The sequence below is a fragment of the Anoplophora glabripennis genome, unplaced genomic scaffold, assembly GCF_000390285.2.
Source record: "Anoplophora glabripennis isolate ALB-LARVAE unplaced genomic scaffold, Agla_2.0 scaffold73, whole genome shotgun sequence".
Taxonomy (NCBI): Eukaryota; Metazoa; Arthropoda; class Insecta; order Coleoptera; family Cerambycidae; genus Anoplophora; species Anoplophora glabripennis.
The window spans coordinates 1,531,318-1,549,522 of NW_019416874.1; the positions used below are offsets into that span (position 1 = coordinate 1,531,318).

The 18,205-nt window shown below is 35.0% G+C and overlaps 1 protein-coding gene across 1 annotated transcript in view; it reads left to right on the forward strand.

Annotated features, from left to right (window-relative positions):
- The window catches only part of LOC108905028 (dual oxidase), a 46,934-nt gene extending 34,262 nt beyond the window's left edge, over window positions 1–12,672 (forward strand). Inside the window, exons 4-19 of the mRNA XM_018707787.1 lie at window positions 97–301; window positions 362–528; window positions 587–823; window positions 879–1,324; window positions 5,175–5,376; window positions 5,430–5,909; window positions 5,965–6,249; window positions 6,343–6,546; window positions 6,605–6,914; window positions 6,971–7,345; window positions 8,896–9,113; window positions 10,768–10,993; window positions 11,052–11,284; window positions 12,039–12,194; window positions 12,257–12,385; window positions 12,450–12,672. Coding sequence (XP_018563303.1) covers window positions 97–301; window positions 362–528; window positions 587–823; window positions 879–1,324; window positions 5,175–5,376; window positions 5,430–5,909; window positions 5,965–6,249; window positions 6,343–6,546; window positions 6,605–6,914; window positions 6,971–7,345; window positions 8,896–9,113; window positions 10,768–10,993; window positions 11,052–11,284; window positions 12,039–12,194; window positions 12,257–12,385; window positions 12,450–12,578 — 4,002 coding nt within the window. The 3' untranslated portion in view covers window positions 12,579–12,672. The remainder of the gene's footprint in view (window positions 1–96; window positions 302–361; window positions 529–586; window positions 824–878; window positions 1,325–5,174; window positions 5,377–5,429; window positions 5,910–5,964; window positions 6,250–6,342; window positions 6,547–6,604; window positions 6,915–6,970; window positions 7,346–8,895; window positions 9,114–10,767; window positions 10,994–11,051; window positions 11,285–12,038; window positions 12,195–12,256; window positions 12,386–12,449) is intronic.
- Window positions 12,673–18,205: the final 5,533 nt, after the last annotated feature.

The following is an 18,205-nucleotide window of genomic DNA, read 5'->3' on the forward strand; positions in this document are numbered from 1 at the left end:
AATTGTTTGCTTAAAATTGAACGTAGAATAACATACTGAAGTATATACATCTCCTCCTGAAACACCCTGTATTTATTTGTATTAATAATTTTTCAGTTAAATCAAGTCACCAGTTGGATAGATGGAAGCTTCATATACAGTACAAGTGAGCCTTGGATAAACGCCATGAGGTCCTTCCAAAATGGCACGCTCCTAACTGATAGTACTGGCACAATGCCGATTCGCAACCACGTAAGGGTTCCGTTATTCAACAACCCCGTCCCTCACATGATGAAGATGTTAAGCACAGAGCGATTGTTTTGTAAGAAACACCAAAAAAAAAGTGTCCAAAGGTTCTTCACAATTCCCTATTTGTTTTTAGTACTTGGTGATCCAAGAACAAATCAAAACCCTGCGTTATTGACGATCAGCATAATATTCTTCCGGTGGCACAACGTAATTGCTAATCGAATCAAAGAGCAACACCCCAACTGGAGCGACGAAGACATATTTCAGAAGGCCCGAAGACTAGTCGTGGCAACGCTGCAAGTATACTATCGAACTGTCTTATCAAATATTCACTAATAATTTAAATTGTTCTTTACAGAACATTATAGCTTACGAATACATACCGGCGTTTTTGGGGGAGCAGTTACCGCCATACGAAGGGTACAAACCCGACGTCCATCCGGGGATTACCCACGCGTTCCAGAGCGCTGCGTTTCGATTTGGACACTCTTTGATCCCTCCTGGCCTTTACAGAAGGGACGCGCAATGTAACTACAAAAAAACGGCGATGGGATATCTCGCTTTGAGACTGTGTTCGACTTGGTGGGATTCAAATGTAATACTTACACTTATAAATCTATAATCGAAGGTTATATTATTTTCCTTTTTAGGATGTTCTTACGAACAATTCCGTTGAAGAACTAATAATGGGCATGACATCCCAATTAGCAGAGAGAGAGGACTCGGTTCTTTGCTCCGATGTAAGGGACAAATTATTTGGCCCTATGGAGTTCTCCAGACGAGACCTAGGAGCTTTAAACATTATGCGGGGTAGAGACAACGGTCTCCCAGATTATAACACGGTTAGGTCTTACTATAATTTACCAAAAATAAAGAACTGGAGAGACATCAATCCGAAATTATTTGAAGAGAGACCGGAACTTCTCAGACTTTTGGTTGCAGCGTACTCGAATAACATCAATAACATTGATGTGTACGTTGGAGGGATGCTGGAAAGTTACGGGGGTCCAGGTGAATTATTTAGAGTGGTAATTAAAGAACAGTTTGCTAGAATAAGGGATGCAGATAGGTTCTGGTTCGAGAACGAGGCAAATGGGTGAGTGTGTAATATATTCTGTCCATGTAAATAATTTTTTGGTATGATTATTTTAAATATTACTGCGTCATTGTACAGTAACATGTACATGTCTGCATCTGATCTTAAGCTTCGCATCGATCAATTTATTCGATATGTATCTAGCGGCACCCTAGTGCTGCCCTGTCGGCCTGCATTTCATTGTCGTTTGTGCGTGTGTAAGTGAGTTTGACGCTTTGCTTGGTCGAGTGTAGGGCACGTGTTTTTATGGTAGCCTTGATTCTATACTGTGAACATAGAGCGACACACGGCTTGAACATAATACAAAGTACTACTGTTTATTTATTTGATTGTGTCCACAAAGTTTCCAATGTCTACTTATCACGCGACTATGAATTTTTTATGTTACAATTAGGTATGTAGATACAACAGGAGACGTTGATTGCATTCTCTAAAAAATATATTTATGTTTTATACACGGTTTTTGTACTATTTTTTTATTAATTATACAATTAAATGGTTACTGAACTAAATAAAAAAAGTTGTTTATACTATTAATATGATCAAGATAGATTTTGAAATATATTAAATTTATTAATCTAACGTTGATACAAATCCAATTTCATACTAATTTGTTATGCCAGTTTTTTCCTGTAGTACAGTACAGAACATTTCTGCTTTTTAATGTATAATTTATTCATAAGAAACTACTGGAATTTAGTTGGATACTTACAGAAAACCATAATACCTAAACCTAGTCTACCCTATTATATGTATATAATTTTCAAAATAAATTAACCTGTCGTTGTCATGACATCAATAACTAGAGTTGTTCCTTTAAAATTGTTTTTCTATTTTTTCTTGATTTTTTGGCCGATTTTCTTTTAGTTCGGCACATACGTACAACAATTCGTAATAATACATAAGAAGTGTAAATGTTTTCGTATTCCGAACTCTCTTAAAGACAGTTTTTCATAAATTCATGGAATAATTATTTTAACAGAAATTGAAATATGTATATTAGCATTTTTTCTTTTAAATCCCCTAAGTTCTAATTAAACAGGATATGTTGCTTGAAAATATTTATTTGTGGAAATAAGATTTTAATTAAATTATTTTGTCTAATCAAAAATGTCACACTAATCTTATTAATGCAAAGATTAAAGATAATATGTTGTATACGCCAAAGAAATAAAGGGCTTGGTTATATTTTGAGGCTAAAATGATCTGAAATCTATTTTTAATTCTTTGTTTCATTGAAGTGATCTTATATAAGTACTAGCGGCCCGTCCCGGCTTCGCACGGGTGGACATTTATTTTAAATATTTTTGGATATAAAAAATATAGCCTATGTTACTCAGGGATAATGTAGCATTCTAATGGTCAAAGAATTATCGAAATCCATCCAGTAGTTTTTGAGTTTATTCGTAACAAACATACATACATACAAAAATACAAATCTTTCCTCTTTATAATATTAGTATAGATATAGATATATTTGGATAAGGATTAATACAAAGACATAAATAACGTGGTCTATTAGGCATTGTCTGGTTTTTGTTAACATTTCTTTTAAAAAAGTAGTTATAGTGCCATAACTATAATAGTTGGACATATGGTACCACGAAGTTTTTTATAGATATTGATATATTCTTTAATATTGTAGAACATTTTTTTGTTCTATCATTCATAGTTTCTGCAGCGCATGCGATGAAAGACATTTTATGGCAATTTTTTTCATACTTTGGTTTACATTATTGAAGTTTTAGTAGGGATCCTTATTTACTTTCTAGTAAAAAATATAGCCTATGTTACTTAGGGATAATGTAGCATTCTAATGGTGAAAGAATTATCGAAATCCGTCCAGTAGTTTTTGAATTTATTCGTAACAAACATACATACATACAAAAATACAAATCTTTCCTCTTTATAATATTAGTATAGATTTATTCTGCTTGTTTTCTGATAATAAGCATTGTAAATACTCTATAATATTCAGAATTTATATGGATCTTTAGTATTTTAATACAATAGTGCAAAAATATATAAAATAAATTTGAAAAAATATACAGTAATAGTTATTTATTGTATAACTGTTTTAAGTAGCATTTTATCCATGCAATAATGTTTAATATTCTTAAGTGGATAGAAGGCAATTAAAACACGAATGCAATACAACGTTTTATCCATAATACATCACAATCATATTTGTGGAGTCTAGAATTATTGGAATTTAATAAAAATATATTCACACGACTTGATATTTCTTACTAGTACTCAATGAAACGTGGTAGGTTTTGTTATAACTACTGGTTGCTGTGGTTCGTTGTACATTATCAATTATTTAATAAACAGTTCTATCCACAGATCAGTAATATTGGTTCTATCAGAATTTGGTAAAAATGCAAGAAAGTAATTGTGTTCCTGCGACTGTTTTTTAAGAAGCTCAAGAAGCAATTTTCCATTTATTGCCAGCGAAATCCAGGAAACATTATGAAAATGTGTTTGTCGAATTTAACGAATGGAGGGAAGAAAACGGAGGGTAATGACAATAAATGAAGAAGTCATGCTATCGTATTTTTTAAATTTGAAGAAAAAAAATGCAATTTCATCTAAGTGGTCGAAGTATTCGATGTTGTAGGCTACTATAAAGGTCTACAATAATATAGATATTGGAAAATATAACTAACTTACTGCTTATTTGAAGAATGAATCGAGAGGGTACAAAGCAAAAAAAGATGCAGTATTGGAAAGAGGAAAACATATTGAAGAATGAATTAATTTAGGTTGCACTAATAATGGGGGTTTCTGGTGCCTGTCGATGCTGCGAATTGACAAATTTGAAAATTAGTGACATACAGGACGTTGGCAGTTACCTACTTGTTTCAATACCTAATACCAAGACGGGCATTTCAAGAAAATGTACAATTATAGAAGGATTTTGCGTGAACGCTATTGAAATATGTAGAAAATGTACTTGTCAGCCTGTTGGAATGAACACATTGGCGAAGGTACCCTCAATAGTTGCTTCATTCCTGAATATCGCAAATCCAGAAGCATATACAGGCCATTGTATGAGGCGGATTTCAACTACTTTATTGGCCAATAATGGTGCTGATCTTACAACTATCAAATGACATAGTGGATGGATGAGCTTCTCTGTAGCAGAAAGTTTTGTTGAGGTGTCTATATCTAACAAACTTGATATTATAAGGAAAATCCAAGGAAAATATAGATGTTCCTTACAAGAAGAGGCATCCGTAACTTATGCAAATTCTTCACAGACTTCGGCAGATGTTATGCGTTCTGAAAATGTTGGCAACAATGCTACAAGGGTTGTTATTAACGGAAAGGAAGTTAATACAACAAAAAACGAAATGTTTGTTACAATAAATGTAAATGTTAATGTTAATAAGTAAATAAATTAAATTTGATTTATTATAAAGCTACTTTATTGCACTAGTGGATAAAGTATCACTTTAGACGGTACATATGTGTGGATAAAAGTCCGATTATAAGGTGATTGTGGATAAATAATAAAATAAATGTGAAATCATTTTGCTCGTTAATGAAAATCTATATAATAATTTAGGAAATAAACATTAATACATAGATATTTTTTGTATATTCGTCAATCGACTTACTGAAATATTTTAAAATTAGCAAAGTAACTACTAATATTTATAAAAATATGTAACTATAAATACTTTTATTATTTCAATTATAGTGAGACTGTAATAGGTACCATTTCAAATACATTTTGCAGATCTTCTATGGTTTATTTTACCCTTTACAATAACTGTGTAGTTGAAATATTTATCAATAACGATTCAATCGACCAACTGTTGTGATATCCTGTGTATTCTTCCAGAATATTTTCAAAAGACGAAGTAAATGAAATAAAAAAAATTACATTGTGGGACGTCATAATCAACAGTACCAGCATAGAGCCTAATGCCATACAACGAAACGTGTTCTTCTGGGTCAAAGGAGATCCATGTCCTCAACCGATGCAGTTAAATATATCTTTAATGGAACCCTGTAAAATTTTAAGTGGATATGATTATTTTGAGGTAACGCGATTTTCTTAAATATACGCCAAATATTAAGTAAAAAAATCTTTTAGGGCAACGAATTGGTTTACATATACGCTTGCGTATTCCTAGGATTCGTCCCCATTCTATGTGCAGGCGCTGGTTATGGCGTGGTAAAACTACAAAACCGCCGAAGGCGACGTTTAAAAATAAAACAAGAGGAATTACGGAACGGAGATTGTAAACTACCTGTAGATGCGATGATCGTACACGAATGGCTCCACGCGAATCACAAACGGGTAGTAAAAATTAAATTTGGCCCCGACATAGCCATAAACGTAATTGGAAGAAAAGGAGAAAAACTACGGACGGTCAGTTTGAAGAATGTCGACTCTGTCGTTATTGAAGAATCGCTAGACGTTACAGCCAAGAAGAAGCCTATGATACTGATTCACGTACCAAGAGACCACGATTTAGTCATAGAACTAGACTCCGTTGGCCTCAAGAAGAAGTTTTTAACCAAGCTAGAACTGTTCTTAACATCTAACAAGAAGAGTTTGATATGTACCCAGGTAAACCATTCTTATCCTCGAGTTTTATCAACACCTAATATTACTGCATTTGTAGATAGTACGGGAAATCATGTTGGCGAAAGCTGAAACCAGGCAGAGACGGGAGAAAAAATTGGAACATTTCTTCAGGGAAGCATATGCATTAACGTTTGGCCTAAGGCCTGGAGAAAGACGAAGAAGATCCGACGCCACAGTCGACGGGGAGGTAGTTACCGTAATGAGAACGTCGCTGACCAAAAGCGAATTTGCAAGCGCACTAGGCATGAAATCAGACGCAGTGTTCGTAAAGAAGATGTTTAACATTGTTGATAAAGATGGAGATGGAAGAATCTCCTTTCAGGTAATTCATTTTAACTAATACAAATATTTAGTTCATTTTAAAATTGACAGGGCTATGTTCTAATGTCTTGATACAATTGAATATATATTTCAGGAATTTTTAGATACTGTGGTGTTATTCTCCAGAGGTAAAACTGAAGACAAGCTACGCATCATCTTTGATATGTGCGATAATGATGGTAACGGTGTGATAGATAAAGAAGAACTATCTGAAATGTTAAGATCTCTCGTGGAAATTGCTAGAACTACAAGTTTGTCCGATGATCACGTTACTGAGCTTATTGATGGCATGTTTCAGGTAAAATTTAATCAATGATTTGATTATTGATCAATTTAAGCAACTTTTGTTTTTTAAGGATGCCGGACTGCAGCATAAAGATGTTTTAACGTACTACGATTTTAAGTTAATGATGAAAGAGTATAAAGGAGACTTCGTAGCGATTGGTTTGGATTGTAAGGGCGCCAAACAAAATTTCTTAGATACCTCCACAAATGTAGCTAGGATGACAAGTTTCCATATCGAACCCAGCTTAGATGTTGAAAGAAATTTCTTTAGGTTGAAATGGGACAGCCTTACGACATTTTTGGAAGAAAACAGGCAAAATATATTCTATTTGTTTTTGTTCTACGTGGTTACGATAGCGCTGTTTGTGGAAAGATTTATACGTAATGCATTTCATCTTCATTCAATACAACACAGCTAAAATTTTTTAAAATTTTAGATTATTCGTTTATGGCGGAACACACGGATTTGCGTCACATAATGGGAGTTGGGATCGCAATAACTAGAGGATCGGCGGCTTCGTTGTCTTTCTGTTACAGCATCTTACTGCTAACTATGTCAAGGAATTTAATAACGAAACTAAAAGAGTTTTCAATTCAACAGTACATACCGTTAGACACAAATATACAATTCCACAAAATAGCCGCATGTACGGCTTTATTCTTTTCATTGCTGCATACTGTAGGTCACATTGTGAATTTTTATCACGTTTCTACCCAACCAATAGAAAATTTAAAATGTTTAACCAACGAGGTTCGCTTCCCTTCTGATTATAAACCGGGTATTACATTTTGGTTATTTCAGACAATAACAGGTAAGTTTGCTCTTTTCTCATTTTTCTTTATCAAATGTACCTCCTAAGGTAACTTTTAAACAATACCTTATGGATCATTATTCTATCTCCAGCAAGATTACAACTAAGAATGTAGGTAGTAATGACTAGAACGCGTACTTTTAGTACAATTTAAGCCATTATAGGCCCAAATGCTTTACGGCTTAATTAATAATTCCTGTTACTTTTTAATTAAGTTGGCAAGCATCCATAACCACGTAACCCAAAAATCCAGGGTGTACGAATGTGTATAACCACAAAATACTATAAATTGAAACTATTGGCACGCCCTTCGAAAAAATCTTATCATACTTCATCAACATCGTTCAAGTTTTGAGGTTATAGGGTTATAGTGCAATAAATGAATTCCAACGATTTTCCAATCACTGAATGTTCAAATCTGCTCGAAATCTCCCTTTTTCTAATAAATTTCTTGATATTAACCACAAAAAATGGTCCAATTTGATGCCTTCCGAAAAATGATAAACGAATCTAAAATTTTATAAAATTTTCTAAAACTGAATTAAGTAAATCTAAAATACAAATAACACCTTCTAAAATTAAGTTTACCAAGATAAAATTGAGACGTTCCTCTCTGTTTCTGAAATTCTTCTGGAGATGGTGCAGATAACATAAATAATGATAAAATATAGCAATTTAGATTAATTAAGTTAGATAATGTATAACACTATTATAAGTTGGTATACAGCGTGTTAATGAACTAATGAGGTAAATACACGGATTTATGTTGAGTAAAATGTAATTTTAAAATCTGACTTACCTCAACATTGCAAGGAGTCACCTTTTGAGAACTGCTTATTTTCATAGTATTTTCAAAAATTTTTCTTCTTTTTCTGTAGCACATATTTTGCAATTTCTTTGTTAGAAAATATTTTTGGAATAAGAGATCATAGTTTTGAATCAATTTTTAGGTATATTTAAATACATAATTTGGTCATAATATATGTACTAAGTATAAATATAAAGAACAACCTGCATATTTTTTTAATTTTTTTTAAAACATGAAAAATTATTCAAAATGTTCGAAGATTGTACTGTGAAAGACTTTATTTTATATTTAGATTAATAATGCTTTGTAAGGGGGTACTTATTGCGAGAAGAGGGGGTCATAGTATGAAATTGGCTAGTGATAAATTTTTCTTAACATACGCCCTGAATATTCGCGATTGCTAAATAAATGCGCCATTTTCAAAAAAAAGTTTGGAATTACGGCTATTAGGTAAATTGTACCTACTCTCGAAAAACAGCACAGCAATCAATTCAACATGTATTGCAAACTGACTTTCGAATACAGTCCGGCTTCATAAGAAATCTACAAACTCGTAAAAAGTGTTACAGAATTTTTTGTAGTTTTAAACACATTTTTAATTAGCTTTTTTCTCTATGACCTTAAACTTCCAATACAAGTTTTTGACATCAGTTATCTCGGTTTTTGCTCCTTTTTCACCATTTTAAATTTTTGACATAAGTTCATTAACACACTGTATATTAAATCTAAAATAAATTTTTAGGTCTAACGGGTGTTCTTCTTTTTGTCGTTATGTGTATAATCATAGTATTTGCTCATCCAACTATAAGGAAAAAGGCATACAAATTTTTCTGGTTTACACACAGCCTCTACATTCTATTTTATGGATTATGTCTGGTTCATGGATTGGCTAGACTGACTGGAGCTCCAAGGTTCTGGTTGTTTTTTGTAGGTCCTGGTATTATTTTTACCCTTGATAAGGTAAGTGATCAAATGCAGAATACTTGAAATTAATGGACATATTTATTTTATTTATTTATTTCAAACTTTGAAAAAATAATTTGGTTTGATGTGAAAATTAGCATATGTACTGAAACAGTCTGAATACAATTTGTTTAAAAAGCAATAAACAATAAATAGATTATTAATAAACATATATGATTTAGTACGGTATAGTTTTTTATGTTACTACTTAGGTATTTCTGAAATTGGTGCAATATACGAGGGTAAACGGGATTTTATTTAAAAAAAAATAAATGGCAAATATAATTTATTTGTCTACACAGTTTCCTGCTTTAGAAATATATTTTTCCCAGTGAGGAGAAAGGTTTTTCATCTCAGCATCGTAGAATAAAACTGGTTGCGTCAGGAGCCAATTGCGCACGCCCAAACAAATATAAATCACAGGGCGATAGGTCAGGGCTGTAGGGAGGATGATCAAGTTGAGTCCAGTGTATTTCTTCTAGTTTTGAAACCGTTAGAGCTGCAGTATGGGGCCTGGCGTCGTCGTGGAGGAGGATGACTTCTGGAATCGGTTAGTCTCGTCTTTTGCGGGCATATGCAGCCCTCACCACGTTCAACAGCTCGTAGTAGTAAGCAGCATTGATTGTGCGTCGCTCATGCAAAAAATCAATACGTAAAACACGTGACACACCTTGTGACAGTCAAGTCTTGGATTTCACTGGGGCTGCCTCCTCTTTCCTCCTCCATTCCATACTGGCTTGTTCCGACTCAAAAATGCACCACCTTCTTCCAAACGTTTCAACTTTTGATCTGTGGCCTGGCACACATTTTGCGGAACTATAAGTCGTTTGTGATGATCGCTTGGCAAACCTGTTCTCCGATTTCGGATACTCTCACCCGTCGATCATCTTCATGAATGTCTCGAACCGCAAGAATGTTTTCCTCTGTAGTGCTGATCCGAAGACGGCGATCGTGTTCCTGATTTTCCACCCGTTCGTCCTTCCTTGAACTCATTATGCCGGACAAAAACACGAGTCCTTGACAATGTTTGATCCCTGATCTATGCTTCTATCTCTAGAAAATTTCCGTCGCTTGAACTCCTTCAAGAGCAAGAAATTTTCACCTGCCACGTCTACTTCGTGAGCGCTACTAACGCATTGGTTGGAAGTGTGGAATTGCTGACTCTCCCCAATCCTAATGATCCCACCCAAGCATATTAAAACTGCGGGTTCAGTCTTACCAACCGTAGACACTCAAAAACAAAAATCCCGTTTATATTTGATTCTCGTATACTCGTATAAAAACTGTTTTTAATTTTAATTTTTAACATGTTTCCAATTTTTGATTACAAAAAAAAAAGTTAACTAGATATTTTAATGAGAATATTCCTGTAACATTTACTGACTACTTGACCAAACTGATCTTATCCCCGAGATGCGCAGATTAAAAAGAGAGTTCGCACTAAAGGTGACAAATGCAGAAGACCAAAGCAGGTTCAGACAGGTTCTGGTAACGTAGCCACTACGCAACTGAAACTCGCGAATAAGATGAATTTGGTCAAGCTGTATTAACAAACATATCAAATATGTACAATAAGTTAAAAAGTCTTTCATTAATCTGCTGAAAAATGTTGATTTTCGCGACTGTTAAAAAATTCTTTGACTTGTTTTAGGTTGTTAGTTTGAGAACAAAGTATATTCCCCTCGACGTAATTGAAACGGAACTGTTGCCATCGGATGTTATTAAGATAAAATTCTACAGACCACCAAACTTAAAGTACCTCTCAGGGCAGTGGGTTAGATTAGCTTGCACGGCGTTCAAAGTTCACGAATTCCATTCCTTTACACTTACTTCGGCTCCTCACGAGAACTTTCTATCTTGTCATATAAAGGCTCAAGGTGAGAAAATTACGATTTCATAGTTTCATGTTAGTCACTTAAAACTTATATTTTTTAGGTCCATGGACTTGGAAATTACGTAACTACTTTGATCCTTGCAACTACAATCCAGAAGATCAACCAAAAATTTTATTGGAAGGGCCTTTTGGTGGGGGAAATCAAGACTGGTACAAATTTGAGGTGGCAGTTATGGTTGGGGGAGGAATAGGCGTTACTCCCTATGCTTCCATATTAAATGATTTGGTCTTTGGAACGTCTACCAATAGATACTCTGGTGTAGCCTGCAAAAAGGTAAAAAAAGTCTTTCTACTGTTAAACAACTTTCGGACTGGTTGCCAAGTCGTCAGTTCAACTTCTTGATGTTCCGTAAGACATGTCTCTTCTCCAGATGAAACCTGATACTAAAGATTAAGTCTCTTGATGGGTATTTATCTTTGCAATGGTACTGGTCTGTATCATTTTGATCAATGGTTACTGTCTTGCTTCGTCCTAATCCTTAATTTTGACATATGAGTAATTTCCAGATTCCAGGTTCTAAACTTGTCATGGTTGAAATTACTTTGATGAATTTCCATGATTTAAAAATAAATAATCTTGACCAGAACATTCTTTCTCTTATTAGACTTTTGGTACTATCTATTGTTTCTACCGAGTACTCTACAACTGCTTACTTCTCTTCTTTGTTATTCTTTACGTTGCACTAGTGGAAATATGGGAATATTTTGGCTAAGACTTTACGGATAAGCAACAGAAATCCAGAAAAATCAAATATCAACCGAAACAAGAATTATCTAAAGAAAGCGACTCATACTTGAGTATCCTTACACCGGAATGCCACAGCAAATATAAATACCGACCAGGGGCGTTAATCTCCATTTTCAGAGTTTCTTTTGTAGGAAAGAGCCATCAATTATCTCTCGAAATGTAAAAAACTAACCCTACGATGTAACAACTATCCCAGAAATTATTTAACCAGTGATGACTGTCGCGGGAGCTTGCAAGTCAAGCCAATTTAATTCTAAAATTTCATCTGAACTCATTTTAGGTATACTTTCTTTGGATATGTCCCTCCCATAAGCATTTCGAATGGTTCATTGATGTTCTGAGAGACGTAGAGAAAAAGGACGTTACAAATGTTTTGGAGATCCACATATTCATAACCCAATTTTTCCATAAATTTGATTTGAGGACAACAATGCTAGTAAGTCAACTTATTTTTTTTATAATTTTCGTCTTATTATACCCATATTTTCTCTATTGCAGTATATTTGTGAGAATCATTTCCAACGACTGTCTAAAACTTCAATTTTCACTGGGCTGAAAGCAGTCAATCATTTTGGCAGGCCGGATATGACCTCGTTTCTCAAGTTTGTACAAAAGCGTCACAGTTATGTAAGTAATTAACGGTGTTGGACTAAAATTTTTAGTACTTAACAAATTCTTTCTGTTTTTATAGGTGAGCAAAATTGGTGTATTTAGTTGCGGACCTCGTCCCTTGACCAAAAGCGTGATGTCTGCGTGCGATGAAGTTAATAAGGGTAGAAAACTGCCGTATTTCATTCACCACTTTGAAAATTTTGGATAATGTATTTGATGTCTTTAGTACCTTTCAAAGTGTATATATGTACGAAACTGTGTTACTTCTAGGTGTATTTTATTTATATTTTTTTAAAATAAATTATTTGTTTTTTAATAGCAAGATTTTTCACTTAAATGCTCATATTTTACTATAAGTATTAAACCTTTTTTTCTTTTATACGACAATATATTCTCTTTCACTTTATTCTATTTCTATCTCAACTATGAATAGCAATTAATTTATTTTTCATTTATAAAAATTTTAAAACACAAAAAAACTATTGAACGATCAGTAGAGGCAATACTAGCACTAGATGAGCACTGTTTTGAGTTTTGACAATACCTTTATTCTAAGTACCTTGTAGACAACAATATGTAGTAGGCTTTTCCAAACCAACGTGATGGAAATTTTTAGCGTGTAACACAATTTCCGAGATAATAATATTACCGTCTATTCAAATTTAAAATATTTTGTATATTATACGATAAATATCAATTAAAAAATCAAATGGATAATTTTAATTCTTTAAAAAAATAATCTCATAAAAGTGTCAAATTTTTTATCTATCTATTGCATAACAAGTTTTAACAATATGTAATATTTTTTACAATGTATTCTTAAAAAGTGAATGATTTGGTAATCACTTTGTATGCCATTAGGTATACAAAATTCTGTATTTTAAAGTAGTACCTAATAAGTTATGAACCCTATTTATTCTTGACTCCGAAAATTAAGGTAGTGACTCATTCTTAACAAATAAATTTGTGCGACAGGTAAAGGCGAGTATCCACTTGTAGCAATGCTCCGTAACGTAACAATGAACATGTTTTACGGCCTGTTGCAAAAGGTGACACGGTTCGCTGCGAAAGTATGTGTGGTTTTGGTCGTATCATTCATTCCGTAACGTAGCCAAATAAGGTTACGAGACGACACAGGAACATAAATTAGCAGTATGAACCTGACTGCAATAATGGATTCGTCAGTGCAATTGCAGTTAGCAGCAGCGCCATATATTTTTATTCATCATACAATTTTGAAGAATAAGTAACGGAAATCTCCGGAAATCTTTTCTTTACTCCACTCCATGGCACAAACACTGACGAAACAAAAAATACGACAAAATCACATGTGCCACTGGCAACGTTACGGCCTAAAAGGTAACCCCGTTTCAACATGTGGCAGAAAGTGCTGTTGCATCCCTTTGATGCGACGATTAAAAACCGACAATTGATGGTTCGTCCCAGATTAGATACGCGTGTCAAATTTGTTACACGTACCATGCAACAATTTTCCGTCTCCACTAGCTGTAACGTAACATGTTCGGTGTTACGTTAGGGGGCATTTGACACAAATGTAAATCCGCCTTAAGGCATACAGAAAATGCAATTCCATGGGCGTCTCATTTTAGGAATATTATTAAATACAGGGTGTTTCTGAAATAAGTGCATTCTTTCAAATGGGTAATAGAGAAAGTAAAAATAAACATTTTTCGTTAAGCAGCTAGTGGTCTAAAATGTTTTATTTTCACTTATAATCTCCCTAGTGCTTGAAAATTTCCGTACATTAATTCAAGGACGTGAGGGATTCGGTACGAAAATTTTACAACTAAAATTTATTTTAAAAATTTGACATGTTTCGTTTTGAAACTCCTTTCGCCAAAATAAAGTTGGCTTGACAGACAAACATTGTTTTGTGGTGCATGACATAGAGACTCCCGATTAGAGATAGTAACATATATTTTATGCCATCACTTTTATTGAATTAAAAGTATTTTATAATAAAAAATGAATTTAAAAAATGGTACTAGCATGATCTAAATCGGTTTATTTTCCTTCAAGAACTCATTGGTTTCCCGATATCCTGTATATTAAAGAACAGAAGCTAATGGACTTTGGACAGTCGCTTGTATATTTCTCAAAAACTGTGTGTTTTCAGAGATTTCAACGAGAGTACCGTTGACTTCAAAAAATTGTGTCATAAAATGTCACTGAGTAAATCTGGATGCACATGCATGCGATCACGCGGATCCGCTGTAGCCACGTGACCATCAACATTCAATTAATTGTGCATCAGTAAAGCGAATTGACACTCCGTTGGATGTTGATGATCACGGTTACAACGGATCCAGGCTAAGGCTCAATAAATTAAATATCGTTTTTTAGCCCATTTATTAGGTCGTAGAGCTAGCGGTCTGACTGATGGTGGTCAGAAACTAGCTACACTTACGCAATTGACACCCTCAAAATGTCGTATAATCTGAACGAGCGAACTTCAGATTTCGACTATCTTTCGAATCCAAGTTCCAACGCCCGGAGCAGCGCTCCAGTACAAGCCCTCTATGTAAAACCTGAAGCTATAACAAACATATTCCACAATGTTTCCAACCCGGAAACCAAATCCGCTATCAGGAGCAAAAGGAAAGATTTCACCTATGTTTCCAATCCATACCTCAAAGTCCAGCATCAAGCTCCAAACCCGATTCCCAACATAGGAAATCAAAGCACAAGCACTACATTGCACAATGTTTCTAACTCTGAAGCCGAAGCCGCTGTCAGAGGAAAAAGTAAAACTTTCACCCATGTTTCCAATCCAAACCTCAAAATCCAGCACAGAGCTCCAAGCCCGATTTCCAACATAGGAAATCGAAGGCAAAGCATTAACTTACGCAATGTTTCTAATCCTGAAGCCGAAGTCGCTGTCAGGACGGAAAGTAAGATTTTCACCCAAGTTTCCAATCCGAATCCAAGAATCCCGGACAACGTCCTAAGTCCGATATCCAGTAACACAAACCAAGTCCTAAGCCATAATTTACACAAAGCTTCCATTCGCCAAGCCGATATCAATACCAGAGCGAAGACGGAAGAAATCGACAAGGTTTCGAATCCGGCTACTATCCAGCCGCCTCGAACCAAGAAGCAGCAGTATCCAAGGAAAACAAACAAAAACACCTATGTTTCAGATTTCCAGCATCGCAGAGCCGCAGTTGAGCCAAGCAAGCCAAATAACGAAAATCACCGATGTTTCCAATCCACCTGCGAGAAGCCGCAAATCATCAAAAATGCGCCCTCTGGTGATGGAGACGAGTTAGGCCACATCGAGGACGACCGATGCGAAGCCGACAACGCGCCAGCAGCCACCTTCCAGGGAGTCAAGAATTCGACCCACTTTCCAATGGTCCCCGGCCTTGCAGGGAAGCACCGGTCAAGAAGAGGGAGAAAATTCGTAGAAAAAACCCGGGAATCAACCGCGGATCAAGGCCGCGAATCACCTACCGAGATGGACCGTCAACTGCAGGCATTTGCAGTTATTTAACCGGATCGACGTATCCGGCCAGTCTCTGTGTGGGACGCTCCAAATTTTAGTTGCGACAGTAAAGCCTCTACAGTCATTATTACAGCCTTTCGCACACATTTAACCTATTGTTAGAGTCAGATTTATGTTAATAAATATATATATATAACCTAACCTACCTCTTATCTATAAAAGAAAGGTAAAACGTCGCCCGGGCATTTATTTCTGACCCGCGGCAGACCCAAATCACGGGCCATTAGCCAGCCCTATCATAAAGTGTTAGATATAAGCTCTAGTGAAGTGCATCAAACCGCCCCTATAGTTATCAGAACTATATGAGCGTAGTGTTTACCTCTAGATATATATAATTATAAGAATTATATATACAAACTACCTAATCAACGGCTCTCATAGCCGCCTAAGCTCAAATATCAGAGATAGCGGGACGTATTGGCGCTTAAAGTCACTTTTCACCTATCTTTCCAATACCGATCCTATATCTCATATCATTCTTATCCAAATTCCCTTTGTTAGAGTCAAACCTCTCTTACATCCTATCTAAGGGAACGACAAGTTGTTACAAATTAGATCGCGTCCTCTCACCTAGCCATGCCTAAGCGCAATATTACCAGGTTAGCTACATCTCGAGCAGAGTCCAGCGCGACAGCGCGAGAAGCATATAACATGTCCAGAAACCCTGAGAGCCGCAACCTAATGGTAAGTGCGACACGGGATGATGAGGTACGACGACAAAAAACTGACCGCTACCAAGTTTCAAGGTACCTATGTTTTTATCTCTTTTTTTGTAAAAGATATATATCCAAAATTTACAACGTTTTCATAATTGTCTGCACTTTTGCACTCAGGGCGCATTGAGACTATTTCCATCTTTTATTATTCGATTTGATAACACAGGATAAGGTATACAGTGGGTATGTCTTTGTCCTATACTATCAACTTAAATAAATGAGAATGGAAATATTCTCGCTTAAAAAGGATAATCTGGTTAATTTTTCAACCCCAGTTCAACGATTCCTGATTCTTATTGTAGAATTATGCAGTAAATCTGCTCAATTGTAGGTATGCAATTATAGTAAAATAAAGTTAAGGTCTTTGAAAGGCAAACTGAAAACTAAATATCCAGGTAGGTAATTTCTGATTCATGGCCATGGAGACTATACATATCTAGTCTCCATGTTCATGGCCTTTGATTTTAACGACAAGCATCGGTATCGGGCACCTTCATTCTGCCTCTGTATAAAGAGCCGAGATCCGATTCAGATCGACCCTTAGCTGGTTCACTTGGATCAGTTCAAAGAGTCGGATCAATGAGCGAGATCAGTTAGGTCTAAAAGCGAAAATTCTACCACCTTTACTTAAACTAGTTCAGTCTGCCTTGTACAGTTATGGTAATCTATGGGTCTCGTTCATTAAAATGAATAGTTTACAAAATTTAGTCCTTTAGTTCGCTTTAGATCACTTATTACTAATTACTACATAATTCACTCTGAAATTCCATTTTGATAACGGATCCAACTGCATAAATAAACTCAAAGTTGTTGAAAAACTTACAAGTTAAAATACATAATTCAGATTCAACAGGTGGATTATTCTATATTATAAAACATTAATTAACTTAAACCCTTAAATTATAAAAAATTCGAGTTATTTTTGCACAATTTGCTATAAATATCAATTTATATCATTTTAATTTAAAAAATATTAAGTAAATATATTTATTTTACTATTTAGCAAGTTTGTAGGCATATAATTAAGTTTATAACATATTTTTAGTAAAAAATTAAAGTTGTTTTTAAAAGTACAATCTTGAATAAGTATTGTAATTTTTTCTAAAAAACGACATCAATAAATGTATACTATAAATATTTTTGACTTAACTACCAAATTTCTAATTATTATATCTAATGTATTCCAGTTGATAACAGAGTTCAGTGCGAACAGCCGAGCTGAGCGGACGTGTTTGTTTGTGAGGTGAAGTGATTGCAACGAGCAAAATCTACCTGCCTTTATTAAGGCTACCTGGAAAGAATCCCTTTCTTTCCTTTTAATCACCGACCTAATCCCCGGCTAAGCATAGAGGCCGTCGGCATCTTTGTTCAGGTACCTGTCCCGGGGTTATGCCCAGGTAAGTTTTAACTTATTTATCAGTTATTTGCATTACTTTAAAATACATTTCTTTAAAATTGCGACCCCCGACAAACAATATACCAGACAGACAAATACACCAAAAGACACGTACGCCCCCGTAAGGGGGCATCCCCACACGACTAACACTTACACACCCACCCACCCACACACACACGAAGAAGCAATCCTACAAG